The sequence below is a fragment of the Crocuta crocuta genome, unplaced genomic scaffold, assembly GCF_008692635.1.
Source record: "Crocuta crocuta isolate KB4526 unplaced genomic scaffold, BGI_CrCroc_1.0 scaffold564, whole genome shotgun sequence".
Taxonomy (NCBI): Eukaryota; Metazoa; Chordata; class Mammalia; order Carnivora; family Hyaenidae; genus Crocuta; species Crocuta crocuta.
Genome location: NW_027533010.1, coordinates 1122566 through 1143716, shown reverse-complemented (window position 1 = coordinate 1143716; position 21151 = coordinate 1122566). Strand labels below are relative to the sequence as shown.

Sequence of the window (21151 nt, the reverse complement as noted above, 5' to 3'; positions counted from 1 at the left end):
GACTGGGTAAGAACAAGAAGGCAGGTGACTCCTCTGACAGGCACTAAGCAGAGGATGACACCCTTGACTCGGGATCTCCCAATAGGGAGGATTTCCTGTATTTATAGGTTGAATAGTTGAATTGAGTTATCTTGCCAGTCTGGTAAATAAACAGTACTAACACCTGTTAAAATTCTCCTTCCAAGTAAAGAGTCTCATTTGTTAATTAATTTATTCAACAAATATGTGTGTATGCATATTTAGTGTCTTCTAAATGTGAAGCACTGTGTTTGGTATTGGGGATATGTCAGTGAGCGAAACAGATGGATGCAGTTTTTCTTACAATTCCTACCAAACATTTATTGCCTCGCTAAATCCACCACTTTTATAAATCTTCCTCATCAACATCAATACCTTATTTTTACTTGCTGAGGAGGAGAAGAGGAGGGTCAAATTGTTTTTAACAAAGAAACGAAAATTTTATTTTGCCAGGACTTAATGTCCCAAGAGATGGGGGAGGAACCACAATGTTGAAGACAGATCCATGTAATTTGCTGCTAAATTCATGCGTTCATGAGCAAAGATCAAGCACCTCCCTGTGTTAGGTGCTGTCTAAATACAGGGAAGGCAGTGGAAAGAGAAAGAAAAAGACACCCCTGCCATATGCAGATTACAATCATTATATGACATTATTTGAACACTCTAATGTAAAAGTAACGTAACTATGTCTAGTAGTGGCACGCATGATGCACTCAAAGTGGGAAACCATAGCGTCAATTGAGAAAAAAAAATATGACAGTGTTTCTAGTGAAGAAAAGGAAAAGAAAGGAGAAAAGGAAATAATATTACAGTTTTAAGAAATTCTTGTTTTGAAGTTAAAAGACTAAGAGCTGAACTGGGATTTTATAGTAGCACATGCTCTTTTAAAGGATGACATCTATTTGGAATTGTTCCGAGAAGGCAGAGACGAACAAACAGAATAGTTACGTGCATTCCTAGTAAATGGCAGACTAGAGGCTCTAAACTGTACCGTGGTGCAAGGTGTTAGGTAGCAGCATTGTTTTCCTTCTGAAGTTGCCAGTAGAGGGCAGTATGAGAGCACAGATGGTGTGATTGGGTATCCCTTTGATTATTTTCCCTAATTAAGAATAAAATCAGATTCAGAATGAAAGTTGCTTCCTACCAGGTAATGATGTAATTGCACTTGACTTTGATTAACTAAATGCAGAATTACAAAAGATGGATACCTCCATCCTCAAGGAGGCTGATAGCTGGAGTGGGGGGCCAAGATGGGGCCCTGGTGTGCTCCCCTCCAGCACACCTCTTAGTGGGGCAACAGGACACCAGCACAGCGCACATCTGGCTTCTCCACTGGCATCACTCACAAGGCATGCTGGGAATCAGTGATAGCCAGGCTCCCCCACTGTGAGGGCCAGCAGCCCCAGCCCCCTTGCTCTACAGGTGAGGAGGGGAAGTTCAGCGGCCCCTCCCCTCCCACAGCTGGAGCAGCTGTCAGGGGCGGCCACTTCTCACCCTGCTGACTCCTGACTTCAAGTACAGTAGCATAGTGCCCTGCGTGCCATTGTGTGATGGTCCTTCCCTGTTGTGTGCTCATAGGATCAGTTTCCGATTGTGCTCAGTGCTAAGGAACCAGGCCCTCTGTGCTTTTATACCTGAGTCAAAAAATACCAAAAGCTGAAGGCCTTTCACAGCTCCTTGATGACCTTCAAAATATGCTTTTCTTGGTCACTGTTAGCAGGGAAAGAGCAAATCAGTGCCATTTAAAAAATCATATGCTACTGTATTGCATTTTCTGCTTACAAGATTTCTTTTCATCCTGGAGTTTATAACTATTTCTATGTGCCAATGAATCATATTACATTGGACTATAACATGCCTTTGAGACTTTTATTTTCTTATGAGTCTGAAAGGTTTAAGAGAAATGTGTGACATTTGGGGGTGGCCTGCAGGAGGAGGTGAAGGCTGACACCAGTGTATTTCTCCTCTCGCAGGGATCAGATGCTCAGCTACAACCTTGGCCGAAGGCTCCCAGCTGACCACGTGAGTGGGTACCTCCAGTTTAAAGTGGAGGTTACATCTTCTGTGCATGAAGGTGAGCTGTCTGGATAAGTACATTGCTGTAGCAAAAACTGGTTCAGTCTCACTCAGTTGTCAGTTTACATGTGAATAGAATTGAATTTGTGTCCTGTTTTGAAAATATGATAGCTTTTAAATGATTACCTGCTGAAGTTTTCCAAGCAGATATGAAAGCTTGTTTATCAAACAATGTGTCTTAGGTTTATGCCTGCGTTTGGAAACCGGGCTATAGAGTTTCTAGTAATAGTGAACAAAAATACTTCCTATGTCAAAGTAACCAACAATATACTCATTTAGTAGTGAGTGGCTAATCTTAGCAAGCCAGTAATTAGGTAAAGAGGCCTTAATGGGATGATTGAATTTGTTGAATTGATTGACGGCAAAGGAATAGGACATTAAAAGTTTGTTAATACGACTTTGTTTTCATAAATGCTGTTTTCTCCTTCAGATGCTTCTCCAGAAGCTGTTGGCACAATACTTGGAGTCAATACTGTGAATGGAGACCTAGGAAGCCCTTCTGATGAGGAGGACATGCCAGGGGGCCATCATGACAGCCCACTTTGCTCTAATGGGCCAGTTTCTGAGGACAGTGCTGCTGATGGGACCCCCAAGCATTCTTTCAGGACTAGCTCTACTCTGGAAATAGACTCAGAGGAATTAACCTCTACTTGTTCAAGGACCTCACCTCCCCGAGGACGTCAGGATTCACTCAATGATTACTTAGATGCTATTGAACACAGCGGCCATTCCAGGCCAGGCACAACTACCTGCTCAGAGAGGTCCACGGGAGCCTCTCCAAAACTGAGGAGTAGTTTTCCCACCGATACGAGACTCAATGCAATGCTTCATATCGACTCAGATGAAGAAGACCATGAGTTCCAGCAAGACCTGGGATATCCATCTTCCCTGGAGGAGGAAGGAGGGCTAATCATGTTCAGCAGAGCGTCAAGATCTGATGACATGAGCCTGACCTCGCAGACCAAGCCAGAAGACAACCCAGTGGAGATTGAGGAAGCCTCCACAAATGAGGCCGCTTCCTTTGAGGATAAGCCAGAACATCTTCCAGAGCTTGCAGAGGGCTCCTTACCCTCAGGCCCAGTCCCAGATGAAACTGAAAATGGCCCAGAGTCTCAACCGAGTGCTGAGCAGGGCAGCACCGAATTGTGTGGCTCGCAAGAGGTGGATCAGCCCACTAGCGGGGCAGACACAGGGACTTCCGACACGTCGGGAGGAAGCCGCAGGGCCATCAGTGAGACTGAGTCCCTGGATCCGGGGTCTGAGCCTTCCCAGGTGTCCTCTGAAACAGAGCCCAGTGACCCTGCCAGGACAGAGAGCATGAGCGAGGCCAGCACCAGGCCGGAGGGCGAGAGCGACCTGGAGGGCGCCGACAGCTCCTGCAATGAGAGCGTTACCACGCAGCTGTCCTCGGTGGACACGCGGTGCTCGTCCCTTGAGAGCGCTCGGTTTCCCGAAACCCCAGCCTTTTCTTCTCAGGAGGAGGAAGATGGAGCCTGTGCAGCAGAGCCCACCAGCGGTGGCCTCGCTCAAGGGTCACAGGATTCCATACGTACTCCCGGTTCTTTACCTGTGGTGCAGGCGCCCAGTGGAGAGGAGGAAGGGGCAGGGGCAGACGCGGCCGCTCCCCCTAACCAGGAGGAGGTCGGGGAGGTCTGGCAGCGGAGGGGGAGCTTGGAAGGAGCTGCTGCTGCTGCTGAGAGCCAGCCCCAAGAAGAAGGGGATGCCGGGGATGCCGGGGATGCCCACGGGGCTTGTGAAGGGGCCACTGCGCAGGAGGAGGGCGCCACCGGAGGTAGGATGGACACGACAGTACGGCTCTTGGCTCAGGCGTACTGCTTAAAGAGAGGTCTCGAGGTTTTGTCCCTCGATGTAAATTATACTGCAGGTCACCTGTTCTCTGAATTCTTCGCCTCGGGGCTCAACAGTTAGCTTTTTTTTTTTTTTTTTAAATGGATCTTCTCTTTTTTAAATAAGAGGCTTGTCATATAGCAGTCTTTAGATTTAAATCATGCATCTCCAGTGGGACCTGAGGTTGTAGATACAAAACCAAACAGGCTGGTAGCTTTAACATCCGTGTAATCTGTAGAGGTTTTCGGAAACATCTAAGTCAGTCTTCTTTCTATCAAACCTTCAAGACAGAACTTCATATATATTTTGCGTCAAATGTAGTAGTTTGACTTCTGTAGTACAAAGTTAATTAAGTTAGGTGATGCATTCCCACTCTTGAAGAAAAAGGCTATCTTAGTATCTCAGGATGCAAATTCACACATAAAATTTGTATTATGTCTCAACAAACGTCGCTTGGTAGAATGTTTCCTTTGAACTGTTCTATAATAGAGGCATCAGAAAGGCTGAGGATGATTTCATATGCCGAAATAGCTTAAACTCAGAAATAGGAATGATTTATTTATTCTGTATTTTTCTGCCAAAAGTATCCCCTTCTCCTCCTCCTCTTTTCCTTTTACTTATGTTTTTATTTCCTTCATTATCTGTGGCCATTATGTGACCCTGAAGCATTAGTACATGACCAGGTCCAGCCAGAGTGGGGAAAGGTGGAGGAGGGGAGGGATGGGTGCAGAGGGACATTTCTCTAGAAGGCTCTCTTCTGACTAAGCATTCATCTCCTGTTCCCTTCTTTTGTTTCCGGGTCCTCATATGGAAAATGAGAGACACCAGAGAGAAAAGAGACTAGCTCCAGGATTTATGTTAGATGGGTTTTTTTGGTTTTATTTTATTTTATTTTTATAGGGACTGTTTTGATACTAAAGAGGAAAACAATACCCAAGTGCCTTTTTCTCTTTAATCCTAGGTTCTCAAGCCAATGGCCACCAGCCATTGAGATCACTGCCTTCAGTGCGCCAGGATGTTAGCCGGTACCAGAGGGTGGACGAGGCTCTCCCACCAAGTGAGCACCTGTGAACTAAGGGGTTCCCCTTGATCAGAGGGTGCAAAGATGATGGGCACATCCCTTCCATAGAACCTAAAAGATGGAAGCCCACTCCCTGAGAGGAAGGGACCTCGGGGCTGCCCCTTGACATAACAGATATAGCCTGGAAAGTGTTAAGCTGATGACTCATCTCTGGCACCATTCTGCCAAACGAGAGGGCAGCTGGTAGAAAAGTAAATACTGTAATGCCCATAGAGTATATATTGTAATTGGGGAAACAGATCCAGATATTTGGGACAACTGGGTTTATAGGAGAAAATTCTTAAAATTTTGCTTGATGGCAGCATGAATTTTCTAGTAGAAAATTGGTACAGTCTCTTAGAAAAGCCTCACTCTATTTAATATACTTCCCTATCTTTACTTACAGCATTTTAAATCAATAAGTACAGGGTTCTGATTTTTTCCTTGGGGATATGCAGAGAAATATTAATATTTCAGGAATTGGTCTACCATTTATTTGGTGCCTGGCAATTATTGGGGATTTGAAATATATGTCATTTCTTTCAGTTTCAAGCTACATGTAACACTTGAAGGAGGGGTGGTTGAGGTGGAGGGATTCTGGGAAACAGCTACACAACCTGTATCCAAAGGTTAGAGGGATACTCGTGGCCAGTCATGATCTGGACATAATTTAAACTCTGTTAAATGTCTGGGATCCCTTAAAGCAATATTGCTCTGTGAGAGCAAGCATTTTGATGAAGAGTAACAAAGCTCAGTAAATACTGCTTGTAGGAACACATTGGAATATAGATCTTTCTCCCTTATTGCTTTTCCTTCTTATTCACTCTCTCTACTCTCCCATCTTATATGTGACCATAGCAAGAAGCTGATGCTCTTGGCCTTCTGTATTTTAAAGGTGGGCGTGCGGGAATATGCATTTATAGGGCTAACATGCTGAGTGATTTGTTTTGAGGAGTGCTAACAAAATAGCTGAATGGTACTATGATAATAGGTCAAAATATTGGCTTGATCCTGTGGAAATTCTGTTGGGTACAGTTCCTCCCCTTGTTTATATATTTCAATAATTGAGGGTGGTTACTTATAGGAAATATGTATTTTAAGCAACTTTAAAAAATAGACCAAGGGATTAATTAACCATTGTATCATCTTAAGCAGATGGGAGAACAAAGAAATCCTTATTGTTTACCCTTGGAGAAAAGATTAGAGGCAGAAAAGAAAAGTATTCCTGAGAGATACTTAGATATAATAGGAAAAAAAAAATGAAATGGGAACATGAGGAGAGAATTCCAGAGTACTTTACTTATACGTGTATGTGGATTAATAGTAAGTCATTCGCATTTCAGAGGCATTACATCACATCAGGGTATGGATAAATGGCATCTTCCTGGCCACATCTAATTGCTCTGAATTTTGTTGAGCCATAATTTTGGTTTTCAGATTATATTTAATAAAGACAGGTACTTTCCTGCTGAAATTAGGACCACTATTTGTGATATTTCAGTGCATTTGTTTAAACACGGAAATTTGCATTACACAGAATATATTTTAGGATTAAAGAAAACAATTGAAGTTTATTTTAATAGGTTGTTATAGCCCATAGCAAAGAAGGAATTTAATAGTATATCTAATTTAATGAATGACTGATGAAAGAGGAGAAAAATTCCTAATCCTTCTTATGCAACCTGCAACTTGCAAAGATGAGGATTTATATTATAAGTTACAGATTATGGTCAGAGATGCCTGGTTACTGTTCAGCTCTGTCCCCATGCTGTTTTGCCGTCTCCTCTTCCTGTGTCTGTCTCATCTTTTCAATAGCTTATTTAATCACAAGGCTGCCCTGCTAGTTGTCTATCCCGAGCCTAGTCAGTTCTCTGCCTTCCTTTCCTAACTGGGCGACTCGGCTACCACCTTTGGCCCTGGCTCTGACTTTGAGCTATGGCATTGCACATTCCATACTGTCTTGTGCCTTCTGCCTTCATGCAGCTCAGCTAAGGGCACCTGGTTGGAGTGTACAGATCAGTCCATCCTTCAAATGACCTGGCTGAGTTATTTTAAGGCTAAGATTTGTACTTAAAAAAATGTTTATTTATTTGAGAGAGAGAGAGAGAGAGGCAGAGAAAGAGAGGGAGAGAGAGTCTCAAGCAGGCTTTGCAATGTCAGGACAGAGCCCGACATGGGGCTTGGTCTCACAAACTCTGAGATCATGACCTGAGCTGAAATTAAGAGTCAGATGCTTAACGGACTGAGCCACCCAGGCGCCCATAAGAATTGTACTTTTAACACTGTTAATTATAATACTTCAAACTTGCATGGTGCTTTACAGTTTACAGAGCACTTTTACATGGTTTTTAAAGTTTTTATTTTTTGCTACATTTCTCTGGGGTAGGTCAAGTGGATCAATGGGTAGAAATGGGCTAAAGTGATTCTTTCATTTTATAGATGGAGAAACTGAAGCTCAGATACGTTAGGTAACTTGTTTAAGATTCCATACTAGTAAAAGTCGGGACAGAGTCTTAAACCTTCCTTCTCCTCTGTTTGGTATTCTGATCTAAGATTAGAAGGGAAGGGACTATTATGTGGGTTGAGGAGTATAAATTCTAAAAGTTTACTTAGCAGCAAAGTTGTGGCTTATTAGGTGCAAGCAACATCTTAAATCAGAGGCTTTGGAGGTTTCATTGAAACTGTGTTATATTGTAGTGTTTTGAGGCCAGACTTAGGAAGCCTCAAAAAGTGCTCAGCTTTCTTCTCCTCTTGCCTGGGTTGAAATGACACAGCCAGACTCTCCCCCAGGAGGCCTCTGAGATATAAGAAAAGTGGTTGCAGTGACTATATGAGCATAACCCACATAGGTTTGCTCTGTTAAGCATCTGGAAGAAGCACTTTTTCCTCCCTGTGTAGGTCACTATCCCCAGCCACGTAGGACAGGATACCTGAAACATTGTGTCTTGGACTTTGATGCTCCCCACTCCCATTCTTGATTTTTTTTTCTTTTCCTGATTATTATTGTTGTTATTTGAGCTTATTTTCACCTTAAAAATACTTATGTAATACGATATAGCGAGAAAACCACCCAGAAAACTTAAACTTCTCTCTGAAGATTTACAAACTCAGCTAAGGGGATTCAGTGGTGTTGCTTGCTGTCGCTAGTACAGCTGATCACAGGGTAGTCAACGCATCAGTGTTATAACTTAGTTATAACTTAGTCTCTGAACACCTATTTGAGCTCTTTTTATGGAAAGCAGCTCCTGGTTTGTTTGCTGCTTCTTCCAGTCTTATTCCTTTTATCTCAGGATCAGGGAACTGATCTTGGACGGACAAAGACTGCACAGCTCTAAGAGGTTTGACCAATTTTTTTCACAGCCTTGGCCTTTCTTTAGGCCACGGATCCTGCGATCTGACCTTGGGGGCTGTGTAACTCTGACCCCTGGCTAAGAGATGGCCTACTGATCCCCAGAACTTCATAAGAACGCCCTGGGTCTTAAGGGCAGCTTGGCAGTGTGGAGAGCTTTCCCTGGCACCGGCTTAGATTTGAATATGCACTGAGCACTTTAAGAATGTGCTTATCTTCTGAGGTGATTGATGGTGCTGGCAGCTGGAGGCGGTTCAGGGCTGAAGCCCACTAAAAAGTCATCAGCAAGACAAATCTTGGTCATTTTAGCATTAAGATAAACAGAAAGAAAAAAGAATGATCAGTTTAGCCCCTTCTGAAAAACTATTTTATTTCTCCTACTGGGTCCAATATAATTGTAACTTAATCCCTTACTGTACTGGGGACAGTGAAGAACTACTAAGTTTTTGCTCCAAAAGGGTAGGAATAGAATTAGATTAAGATGAACAGTCTGGATTATCAGACTCTTGTAGGATCCCAGGATGATTGCCATGTTGTTAGGATTAGTGTAGTATTTAGGCGGTGGCTTCAAATGGGCAGGTCTAGAAAAACACAGGGAAATGTTTATCATTTTTTATGGTTGCCCACTTTCATTATTAAAGCATCCTTTGACATGAAGGTTTAAAAGAAAGCAGTAAATATGAAAGGTATAATTAATCTCACTTTCTACTATGTTCAAGGCTAGGAGCTCTTACTTTCTAGAGCTTAAAAGTTAGTTTTATGAGAGTAGAATTGATGCTTTTAATCTTAAAGCTACTTTCTTTTAAAATTGACTGTTAAGGCCCACCATATGCAACTGAGATTTAAAAAAAAAAACTTTTTATTTAAATATCCTATACATATAGAAAAGAGCACATTCCACCTGCGGAATTCTCGCACCCTGAGAACACCTGTGCACTGATGCCACATCACCGGCACCCAGAAGTCTCTTGGTGCACACTTCTGATTACTGACCCCCACTCCTGAAGGGGAAGTGGACCTCATGCTGATCCTCAAGTCATAGAGAAGTTAACTTTCGTTTGTACTTTGTGCAAATAGTGTACCTCCTTGAGTGTTAAAATGAAGAAAAACTAATCTTTTAAGCACTGTTGTCCAGCATCTATTGCAAAGCTTAATTTTTTCCTCAGAAGTACCTTTAGTTCGGGGCGCCTGGGTGGCTTAGTCGGTTGAGCGTCCGACTTTCGCTTAGGTCATGATCTCGCGGTTCGTGGGTTCGAGCCCCGCGTCGGGCTCTGTGCTTACTGCCAGCTCAGAGCCTGGAGCCTATTTCAGTCTGTGACTCCCTCTCTCTCTGACCCTCCCCTGCTCACGCTGTCTCTCTCTCTCTCTCTCTCTCTCCTAGAAATAAATAAAAAACATTAAAAAAATTAAAAAAAAAAAAAAGAAGTACCTTTAGTTCATTATAACCTCATTATTTCATCATTTGGTGAAGATATTGTGGTATCTTTCTTTGGTGAAGATACTATTGTTATAATTTCTTATAGTTGATTTATACACTAACTTTACAATGTTCAGGTTCTTTATCTTTTTTTCTTGTTCTTTAATGTTTATTTATTTATTTTGAGAGAGAGCACAAGCACGAGTCAGTGAGGGGCAGAGAGAGAAGAGAGAGAGAATTCCCAAGCAGGCTCCATACTGTCAGTGCAGAGCTTAATGCTGGGTTTGAACCTACAAAATGTGAGAACATGACCTGAGCCTAAATCAAGAGTCAGACGCTTAACTGGCTGAGCCCCTCAGGCTCTTCATCTTTCTAAACCCAGTTATTACTAATTCCGGCCCAACTCATGATTCTCTCACCCCTTTGGTTCATGTGGTTCACGAGTCCCCTGAAATGTCATTCTCTCTATCTCGTCATTGATCTTCTTCCCAATCTCAGTGCTCCCTGAGATGTGTTTGTTTCTTCACCTCATTGCCAGCTGGACAGTCCAATAGGGACCAAGGTCTAATGTGAAGGGACTGAGAAAGAAGCATTTTGAGATGAAAAGGGATCAAAGGAATGACCCCTGCTCCCTTCGCACATATGCTGATTATAAAAGCTGAAAATATGTAAGAACTTCCCTGCTCTGAATCAGAGAACTCTAGATGCTGGCGAGGATGTGGAGAAACGGGCACCCTCCTACACTGTTGGTGGGAATGTAAACTGGTACAGCCCCTCTGGAAAACAGTNAAAAAAAAAAAAAAAAAAAAAAGGACTTCCCTGCTCTGCCTCCCTCTGGTGCCACTGACAGTGGCCTTGATATATATTTTTACACAGTTTCTAACTCAGACTTCCCCTTTTTGTCCAGCTATTTAAAGGGGGCTGTTATATTTGAGTCTCAGAGCATCTACAAGCCCACTTAATCCTGGATTTCAGTTCAGGATATTTAGGCTGAAGTTTAGTTTCTTGTAAGCTTGTACTTCATGACCTCTGAGAAATTTAACATTAGCTCCATGGGTTTATCTGATAAATTAGCTGCTTTCAGTTCTTATAAATTTATGTCAGTGTTCCTCAAATTTCAGTGTGTCTAGATGTCACTTGGGAAGGTCCTCAAAAACGTAGATAAGTGAGTCCTAGCTTCAGATAGTCTGGTTTTGCAGACCTGAGGTTTGTCCTGGGAATCTGCATTTATATTGAACCTCAAAGTGATTCTGACACATTCTGTCAGAGTCCCACACTTTGAGAAACATTTCTGTAGATAACAGTTTTCAAACTCTTTCAGTGAAGCTCTTTATGGAAATGAAATCTTATGTGAAGACCAGTAGGCACAGCAGATACTATAGGGTCTGCAGGGGCTAACATGGTGTTGGCAGATAGTTCTGGAGCCCCACCACTCAGCACCTCAAAGCCCCTGGCTTTATAAGGCTAAATGAATTAGAGTTTAGTTTGCAAATTCTGGCCTAGACATAAGATGTTGGCAGGTTCTTACTGAACCTAATGTAGAAAAATGGGTGTCGTTTTAAAGGTTCTTATAATTTTAGGACTGAGAGGGACCTTAACATTGTATAATTCTGCCCTCTAATTTTTCAGATAAATAAACTGTGGTTCATAGAGGTGTTGAGGGTTGTAGAGTTGTTGAAGGTCATGTAGCAGAGGTGTGACAAAGCCACGGCCAGAAACCCCAGGCCTTCTGCTTCCCAATTTGGTGCACCACATGTATACACACATCCCAGCCCACTGTTCTCAGGCTCGTGGTGCACTGATGCTGTACCCCATTGTACAATGTGGCAAGACAAAGAAGTAAATTCCAGGTCCCCAGTCTTCTAATCCTGCCTGTCTGATTTTATCATGATATCTGCAAGAAAACTTTGATGTTGGTCAATGAGTTCTTGATATGGTTGCTTGTACCAAGAACAAACCAGGTCCGGTATAAAAATTTATAAGATGTAAAAGCAACCATACCCACCTTTCTCCTTTGATGGATACGATAGAGAGCTCATCTTTCTGGAGACCCCTTCTGTCTACTCAATGGAAGGGTATTGACCACTTGGGTAAGAATGGATATGTGCATCCTGAACAAGTCAACAACCTAACATCCTTTCTCAATCCAATGCCAAGTTGAAATCAGGAAGACAGCATTACTCTTTATGGGAACTTAAGTAACAACCTCAATTTAAAGATACGACGTTTGGGGGTGCCTGGGTGGCTCAGTTGGTTAAGCATCCAGCTTTGGTCAGGTCATGACCGAAGTGGTTTGTGAATTTGAGCCTTCTGCTGCTAGCACAGAGCTGGCTTCAGGTCCTCTATCCCCCTCTTTCTCTGTCCCTACCCTGTTCACACACACTTTCCCTCTCAAAATAAGATAGACATTAAAGATACAACATTTGTTCGGGATCATCTTTCTTTTTTAATTAATGAATTATTTTTTTTTATTTTTTTAAGTTTACTTACTTATTTTGAGAGAGAGAGAACATGAGCAGGAGGGGCAGAGAGAGAGGGAGAGAGAGAGGATCCCAAGCAGTCTCTGCACTGTCAGTGTGAGAAGACTGATGTGGGGCTCAATCTCAAAAACCTGTGAGATCAAGAGCCGAAATCAAGAGTTGGATGCTTAACTGATTAAGCCACTCAGGTGCCCCAATAGGGATAGTCTTAATGTACATCCAGTGTCCCATGTTCTTAGAAAGCGCTTTTTCAGACCTCCTTTTTGTATTCTTCTCATTGCACACAGAGATATCTCTGTTGAAATACATCAGGGTTATTCCTGGACTTTGTGGAAAGTGAACACAAGAGCCGTTGTTTGCTATGTATGGTTTCATGTTCTTTAAATTACTTGTCCATTCATTTCATGCTATGTGCAAGTTATGGTGGCAAATATCATTGGAGATTCCCCACCCTACCCCCACTGTGTTACCCAGATGGCCTCATAGAGACCACATTCAGTGGGGTAAATTCTTGTGTAGTTTGCTCAAGGAAAAAGTTCTATCTTTGAGGATATTTTTTTTTTTACTTTCTTTTGTTAGAAAATGGAAAGTTTGCAACAGTGTTTTCTTTTCTGCCTTAACTGCCAGAAAACTTAGAGCCAAATTTTAGTAACACACTTATCTTGGGAGCTTGGCAGTACCTCTCTTTCTACTTCCTTTAGTTGGTTTCTGTTCTGTTTTAATCCTTAGTTGATCGATTCTCCATTTTTAAAATTGGAAGCTACTGTAAACAATGTTGGGAGAAGGAATGGCCATTTGTTTTCTTGTGCATTTGATTTGCATATAATATGTGCTTGAATTATCCTGGCTCTAATGAGATGGCATAATTGCTTCTTAATATCTTTGAGATGGGAAGTATGCAAAGAACGGAGCAAAACAATGGAATAGATCAAAGGGTTTTGGAAAATCATTCCTGAAAATGCTCTAATGTGTAACCATTTGTCACTTATGGCAGGCTGATCATGAGGTCATTTGGAAATGTCCTATTGATGGGATTGCAGCAGGGACCAAAGAATTCAGATTTGGCCAGCTGGTTCGTTGTGAGTCTGTGTTACCTTGGAGTGTGAGCAGCACTGGGTTTGTTTGTCTGTGTCGTGCTTTTTCTCAGCCCAATTTTTCTTTCTCTTGCCATTTGTCATAAATTACCATGTGCAAGATGAACAAAAATAGATCTTTCCACCCCGCACTGGAGCAGCCCTCCATGACTGTCTGGTGCTGGCTGGGGTCTACCATTCAGATCTTTCCAACGCTGAGAACTTTGTTGGAATACTGGCCGTGTTCACCTCCAGAGTAAATGCCACAGGTGGTCAGGAGCAAACATGCCTTCCTCCTAGTCTCCAGGATTAGACCCATGGTATCTTTTGGTAAAATATGTGATGACATGGGGAGTTTTGAAATAATTGAGCTGCTGAGGACAAAGGTGCTTATTAATTTCAAAAAATATTTTACACAGAAATGGAAATGGATAAAGAACATTCCTGGTAAAAGAATAGATTTCTGATATTTCCATATATTGCTATATAAGTTGCACTTCCCAACCACAGCGAATTTCAGACTTGTGCCTTTTAAAAGATCGGCTCATGCTTTGTGTATTTAAGTGGAATGGCCTTTTAGAGAGCCACAGAGGAGGTATGTGCTGGCTCTGCTTTCTGTTTTTACTGAACATGCACTTATATATTTGTTTACAAAGATGAACACAATCAATGAGATTGCTTAAACAGAAAATTAAATAATATTTTAAAATATTGTATTTATTTGAGGCTGGAGGCAAGTAATCACCCTTGCTTTGAAACTGTATTCATCTTTGGGAAAGCGCAAATGGGACTTTGTAGGTAATGATACTATTTGATGCCTGGGCTAGCATTATTTCCTTTTGAAGACTACATTTACCCAAATTTTATGTAAATATGCACTTGGAAGTTTCCAGCTATGAGTCTTTCATCTAAGCTCTTTTCATTTTTGGTGAATAGAATCCTCAGTACCAATTTTGATGCAAATACCTAGTCTTATGATACCAACTACTTGTATTCTTATTTTTCCTTATTTTTTAAAGGTTTATTTATTTATTTTTGAGAGAGAGAAGGAGAGTGCATACATATGCTAGCAGGGAAGTGGTAGAAAGAAAGGAAGAAAGAGAATCCCAAGTAGGCTCCATGTTGTCAGCACAGAGCACTACGCGGGGCACGATCTCATGACCAGGAGTCATGACCTGAGCCAAAATCAAGAGTCGGATGCTTAATTGACTGACCCACTCTGTCACCCTTACTTGTTATTTTTAAAACGCTGGCAGTTATAAATGAAGATGAGCATTGTGGGCAGATCAACCTTTAACGGGTTGGTATTACACACACACACGCACGCACACACGCAGAGTATGTTTATTAACTGATCACACCAGATCATGAGGTGGACTGGGGTAAGTTTCTGATTATGCAGTGAGGTATATGTTATTAGCCCAAATTTGTAGCACGTCAGGGAGAACTCGGGCTGAAGTTAATGAGCCCCCTTAATGGCCTCGGGTCCTCCTCTAACCCACCTTGGTGCATTCCTGCTGTTTAGATTGGGAAGCCCGCATTGACAGCCATGGCAGGATCTTCTACGTGGATCATGTAAACAGAACTACCACGTGGCAGCGACCAACAGCTCCTCCTGCCCCTCAGGTGCTGCAGAGATCAAACTCCATACAGCAAATGGAGCAGCTGAACCGGCGGTGAGGACGGGCATTTCCCCCATGGCTTTTGGTGGGTGGTTGGGCTTATTTTTACGTGGGCCAAAGTAGAAAACTTGGTTGCCTCTCTTTCATCCTTGGGTGTCCTATCATTAAGATGTAGATGGTACCTCTTTTGATTTATAGACTTTATTGAACTTCTCTTGGTTACAAAAATAATAACCATACGCATACACCACTTGTTTGGAAGCTAGAGAGGAAATAAGTGATGATGATGCTTTTAATCATCCCAAGGCATTGATCTTTAGTAAAATGGAGCATATACGTATATAATTGAAGCCATATATCTTTCTAAATATATAGAATCTCCAATCATCATGCATCTTTATTATCAACGTAATTAGCTTTTTAAATGTCATTCTTTTTTGAGAACTAATTACTCTGAACTAAAAATTTCTTTCCTTTAACCATATAAAAAATTAGTTTTCTTTGGTTAGGGGCTATAATCTTTTTAAAGTTTTATTCTGTTAGGAAAATGTTCTACAAACAACAGACAGAAGAAATTCAATGCATTGTAATTTACTTGTAAAAACAGATGGCTTAGAAGGTCAGGGAATGGAGGTTTGGGGATGTAAGGCTGAGGTTGAGAAGGTAGTGATGCCTTCTGGGCTCTGCGGGAATGGTTGAGCCCTTCCTTTTAGAGGTTGCTGTGATGTGATGCTCGGCTCATGATTTTAGATACCAGAGTATTCGCAGAACCATGACTAACGAGAGGCCTGAGGAAAATACCAATGCTATCGATGGGGCAGGAGATGAAGCTGACTTTCACCAAGCCAGTGCAGGTAAGAGCCTTTAGATTGGTTTGATTTGTTTGTTTTTAAAGTTTGTTTATTTTGAGAGAGAGAGAGAGAGAGAGCATGAGCAGTGGAGGAGCAGAAAGAGGGAAGGAGGGAGAGAATCCTAAGCAGGCCTCATGCTGGCAGCACAGAGCCTTACTCGGGGCTCAATGCCATGAACCATGAGATTGTAACCTGAGCTGAAATCAAGAGTCAGATGCTTAACCAACTGAGCCACCCAGGTGCCCCTAGGTTGGTTTGGTTTGTAATCTCATGAAAGATTTCCAAGGAATGAGATTTTTCTTTCAGTGAGCTTTTGCTCTTCAATAAGATCTGGTAATCCAATGCAAATAGCAGAATTCACCAGAGACCTCTTCTAATCCTTGACTTTTTATTAGTGCTAAGAAAAGAACCACAAAACCAAATAGAATATAAATGACCTTAGTCTCTGGATCTGTGGGATAGTGGCAAATGATTGAATCAAATCACTTAAAACATCTAAGGATGCATTAAAATGTTAGTAGTGGCTAGAAATATTCAATTCCATTTTAGTCAGGTCTTATCTATGAATTTACATCAAAAGAAAAGAGTATTCGGAGAATTACAATAATAGCAAATGATATAGGTATCCTTCGGTTCCTTTAAAACATAGACGGAAGTGAATAAATATGTTTCCACTACATGGAAAGGTTTCCTTGAAAGCCTTGGTGGTCTGCTCCATCTAGATTTCCGACGGGAGAACGTCCTGCCCCACTCTACCTCCAGATCCAGGCTCACGTTGCTGTTACAGTCCCCCCCTGTGAAGTTCCTCATCAGCCCAGAGTTCTTCACCGTGCTGCATTCTAACCCTGTGAGTATCAAACCTGAGAGTTTGTAGTGGAAAAAGTGACTGGCCAAAGGAAATTATCCTCACCTATAATGGTAAGAATGACAAGAGCTAATGCTTGCTGAGCACTAAGTGTGTTCCAACGTCTGTGTTAAGCACTATGTATGTTTTAACCCATTTGGTCCAAATAAACCTATGAATTAGATGATACTCCCATTTTTCCAGGTAAAGAAACTGAAGCCCAGAGAGGTTAAATAACATCCCTAAGATATAGGCTTCCATTATGGAATGAATAAATCATGAGAATAAAAGCTATAGATCGGAAATACAGCCAATGGTATTATAATAGCACTGTATGGTGACAGATGATGGCTACACTTGTGGTGAGCATAGTACAGAGAGTGATTAAATCACTATGTCGTACACCTGAAATTAATGTAATATTGAGTGTCAACTATGCTTTAAAAAAAAAAACAAAAAAACCATTCCTAAAGTTAAACACCTACTAAGTGGTATCATTGGGGTTAAAATCCCAGGTATACGAACTGTAGAGTCTATGCTCTTAATGAGCACCTTATTTTGCCTGCAAAAATATGACTAAATATCTGAGCATTGACAGCAGGCAGTGGTCAGGTTAGTCTTTGAGACTGTGGTACATGTATTCTGAAAGAGAAAATATAAATTTTATATGTTGCTGTAATCTGAAAAATAAATCAATACAGAGAGGAATATTTTAAAGATGTGAGAAGTTTCCATGGAAGTTCAGGGTTCTATTTTTGAGAGGGGGAGACATGATGATGTGTTTAGAAGGAACTAGATTTAAATTTTTGTTCTTTTACTCAGGTGTCTATTGTTTAGAAACCTTACCTCTGTGATTTTGCTATGGGCCTAAAAATGTTAGTAAAAGAATAAATCTTTTGTTAACCAGAAGATTAAAAAAAAAAACTTTAGTCCTTTAATCTTTTAGTTATTGTTCTAAATAGAAATCACTATGACTCCCTCCTTTGCTTATTTGCTTCCATTTCCTTCAGCCCTACAGACCCTCTCCTTGTTTAGTGTCTGAGGACAACCAGTCTCTCTAATTCTGCCCACAATGATTTTGGAGTTAAACCTGTATTAGAAAATTTTTATTTTACTCAAAAAGCATTAACCTCCTGGAGATACTACAATATATGGAGTCCATAGGGTGACAGTGAAAATGTTGCACACTTATTTTTCAGTCATGCGTCATGATATTTGTCTAAAATATTTCTAGAAAAAAAGAGGATTTGAAAATATTATAAAAATTAAGCCAGAACTCGTGTGTGTGTGTGTGTGTGTGTGTGTGTGTGTTTGTGTGTGTAGAATAAAAATTAGAATGTGATAGGAGAGCATTTTGGTTAGAAATTGGTAGGTTAGAAAGGATTTCTTTGTGATGTGAACTTTGTATTATAGAATAAATAATGGTCATCAGTTGGCAAAAATGGTATGGAATGACCTTCTAGGTGGAAGACATGCATGAGCAAAGATGGAAGTAAAAATTGTGTCTTATATGCATCCTGAGTCCTTTCGTTCATCCACTAAATATTCCTGAAAACATGATCTGTGGTAGAAATTACGCAGGTGCTGCAGACACTGGGGAAGAAGGTTGAGTCTTCCTCTAGAGTAGACAGAGAATAAGGGCACCTTTAAAAAGATGGCTACAAAATGCCTCTCAGAAAAACCAGTTTTGAGTTAAAAGCTGAAAGATGAGAAATCATCAGTTATGGGAAAAGCCAGGGGAAGCTCATTTCAAGCAATTGAGGCAGCAAGTGCATGGCCACCGGGGCTCAGAAAAGTGAGTAGACTGCAGAGCTGCTGTGTCATGACTGAAGCAGGGAATAGCGTGACATTAGGTCAGAGAGTTAGCAAGATCCAGATCATGGATGAGGCTGTGGGAATGGCAAGGAATTTGGATTTTATTCTGAGATCACAGGGAGCCATCATGCACTTAACGTGACATGCCCAATGTGGAACCTCTAACTCTGAAAGACAAGAGTGAAAGCAGGGTGATAAGAGAATGAAGGCTTTTTCCTGGTCCAGGGAAAAGACAATGATGACTGGCGCCCTGGGCTTGACATGGAGCTGGAGAGAAGTGCATGGATTCGAGAAACATTCTGAAGGTAGAATCAGTATGATGTGAACAATTGGTTGTCAAAGATGAGAAAAAGGGAAGAAACACTTTTAGGGCTTTGGTTTGGCCACAGAGTTAGTTATTTTGGATCATGGTGCTATTGCGGGAATAAATAACTCTAAATTTGACTAGCAGGAGGGAACCAGCAAGAGTTCTGTTTCTCTGTAAGAGACAGGTTAGGTGTAACATGGTGGGCAAAGGAGCATTAACCCACACATGTCAGAGGGCTGAAGGAAGATATGTAATTAGAGGAAGGGTTTCTAGCTGTACACGGAGTGGTTTAGAATGAGGGATACAGTGGCCATAGAAGTCCAGCTGAATATACAGTTGACCCTTGAACAAAGCAGGGGTTAGGTTTGTTGGCCCCACACACGGTTGAAAATCTGTGTTTTGATTACCCAAAAACTTTACTAATAGCTCTTGTTGACCAGAAGCCTTACTGATAACATAAACAGTCTATTAACACATATTTCAAATATACATTATTTACTATATTCTTCCAATAATGTTAGGTAGAGAACAGCAAATGTTATTTTAAAAATCCCAAGAGAGGATACAGTGCTATAAAAAATCCACATCTGAATGGACCCATGCAGTTCAGACCTACGTTGTTCAAGGGTCAAGTGTAATACATTCATTATGGCATAAGTTGTGAAGAGCCTGGACTAGGAGGCAAGGAAATAGTGAAGACGATCCAACATGAGAGGGATCACAGGCAGAGTAGGCAAGATTTGGTAGAAAATAGAATAGGAACTGAAGAAGATGACTCTGAGCATTAATAATAATAATGTTAATACATATATAATAAATGGTAACTCATAATTAGTGAATAATAAGAAGAAAGTAGGAATGGAGGCTTGTTAAGGGAATGGAAGAAGAACACATGGAATTTAACACAACAGATTATACACCTTAGAAAAACCAGAGATTATAGGGCAAAGTAGAAGTTGGCATAGTTTGATCACCAGGACTATGGTCCTGAGGTAAGGTCAGTGAGGTCATCAGTGTGTTCATATATACTGATGTTAATGTATTTCTGTCTTATTTCTTTAGCTTTGCTTTATAAGTATTCACATCTGTCTGGTTCACTGATTATTACCTCCTGGTTTACAAGTTTAGCTTGGAACAAAGAGGACTTGGGAGGAAGGTGAGCAATGAATAGCATGCCAGCTGTCCTCAGGTTTCATGTAAGAGGGATTAGATTTACTGTGCATTCAGGTTAGCAGTAGTTTGTTGATTCCCTGTTATGTGTTAGGCACTGTACCAAGTCCTAGAGATACAAAAATGACAGCAACTATGGGCCCAGGAGCCCCAGGCTTGGAAACATGTCCCAGTGCAATGAGCAGAGTTATGAGGGCCATAGTGGAAGACCGTAGAAGACCTCCATGCTAGGGTGAGTGAGTGACTCAGGAGCAAGGCACATGGAACAAGTAATGGGTGTGTTTGCATTTGAGATGTTTTAAAAACTGAACAGGAACTTACCCTAGAAATGAGATGGACCAGAGCACTGTTGGTAGAAGGAGCACCATTTGCAAAGTAGAGGGTCCTGATGTTGTAGAACCATGTTGATAATTACTATGGAAGTACCGGAACTGGATTCTTAGTACAGCAGTTTGGCATTGCTGGTGTGTTAAGGGCATAGGACACTACTGAAAGTCAAATTTGAGCCTGGAAAGGGAGGTAGAAACCAGGTTACATGAACCTAAACTCATGTATGGGACACTTTTAGAAGATGGTAGGGGCTTTCATACAAGGAAGAATGGGCTAACGTTTAGAATTGATGCTCCAAAACAGTATCATGCTGTGGTGAGAAGAGCTTTAGACTTGAAGTCAGATAGCTCAAGTTTTCCTTTATTTGTTTGTCCCTTTGTTCATGCATTCATTCAGCCAGTATGTATTAATGCCTGTGACTTGCTTGGTACAGTCTAGACTGGGGATAGACTGCTAAATAAGGCAAGAGTAGATTATAAATAACAAACTAGTGAACAAGAAAAGGCAATTCAAACTACGCAGTGTGATGTGAGGCACAGTACACTCGGCTAGGGCGTGCTTGGGGATGAGCTTCTGCTGTAGACTGGGTGGATAGGAAGACCACGTTTGAGGGAGCCACGTTTAAGCTATTGCAAAATGTCAAGAAGCCAGTAGGGGAAAGGTCTGGGAGCAGAATCTTCCTTGTCAAGGAAAAGCGAAGGCTCTAAGGCTTGAATGAATTTGATGTGGTATATAATCAGGTCAGAGAGGTGAGCAGGGCTTCAGTATGATCTGGCAGAGTTTGGGCTTTACTCTAAATGGATTTTATTCTTTTTTTTTTTTTAATATTTTTTATTTATTTCTAGGAGAGAGAGAGAGAGAGAGCGTGAGGAGAGGGGGGGCAGAGAGAGC

The 21151-nt window shown here is 41.4% G+C and overlaps 1 protein-coding gene across 1 annotated transcript in view; it reads left to right on the top strand.

Annotated features, from left to right (window-relative positions):
- Positions 1-21151, top strand: part of HECW2 (HECT, C2 and WW domain containing E3 ubiquitin protein ligase 2) — a 228797-nt gene that overhangs the window by 99605 nt on the left and 108041 nt on the right. The window contains exons 7-12 of the mRNA XM_077745795.1: positions 1992-2092; positions 2525-3886; positions 4904-4999; positions 14847-14997; positions 15694-15797; positions 16517-16641. Of these exons, the coding sequence (XP_077601921.1) occupies positions 1992-2092; positions 2525-3886; positions 4904-4999; positions 14847-14997; positions 15694-15797; positions 16517-16641 (1939 nt within the window). The remainder of the gene's footprint in view (positions 1-1991; positions 2093-2524; positions 3887-4903; positions 5000-14846; positions 14998-15693; positions 15798-16516; positions 16642-21151) is intronic.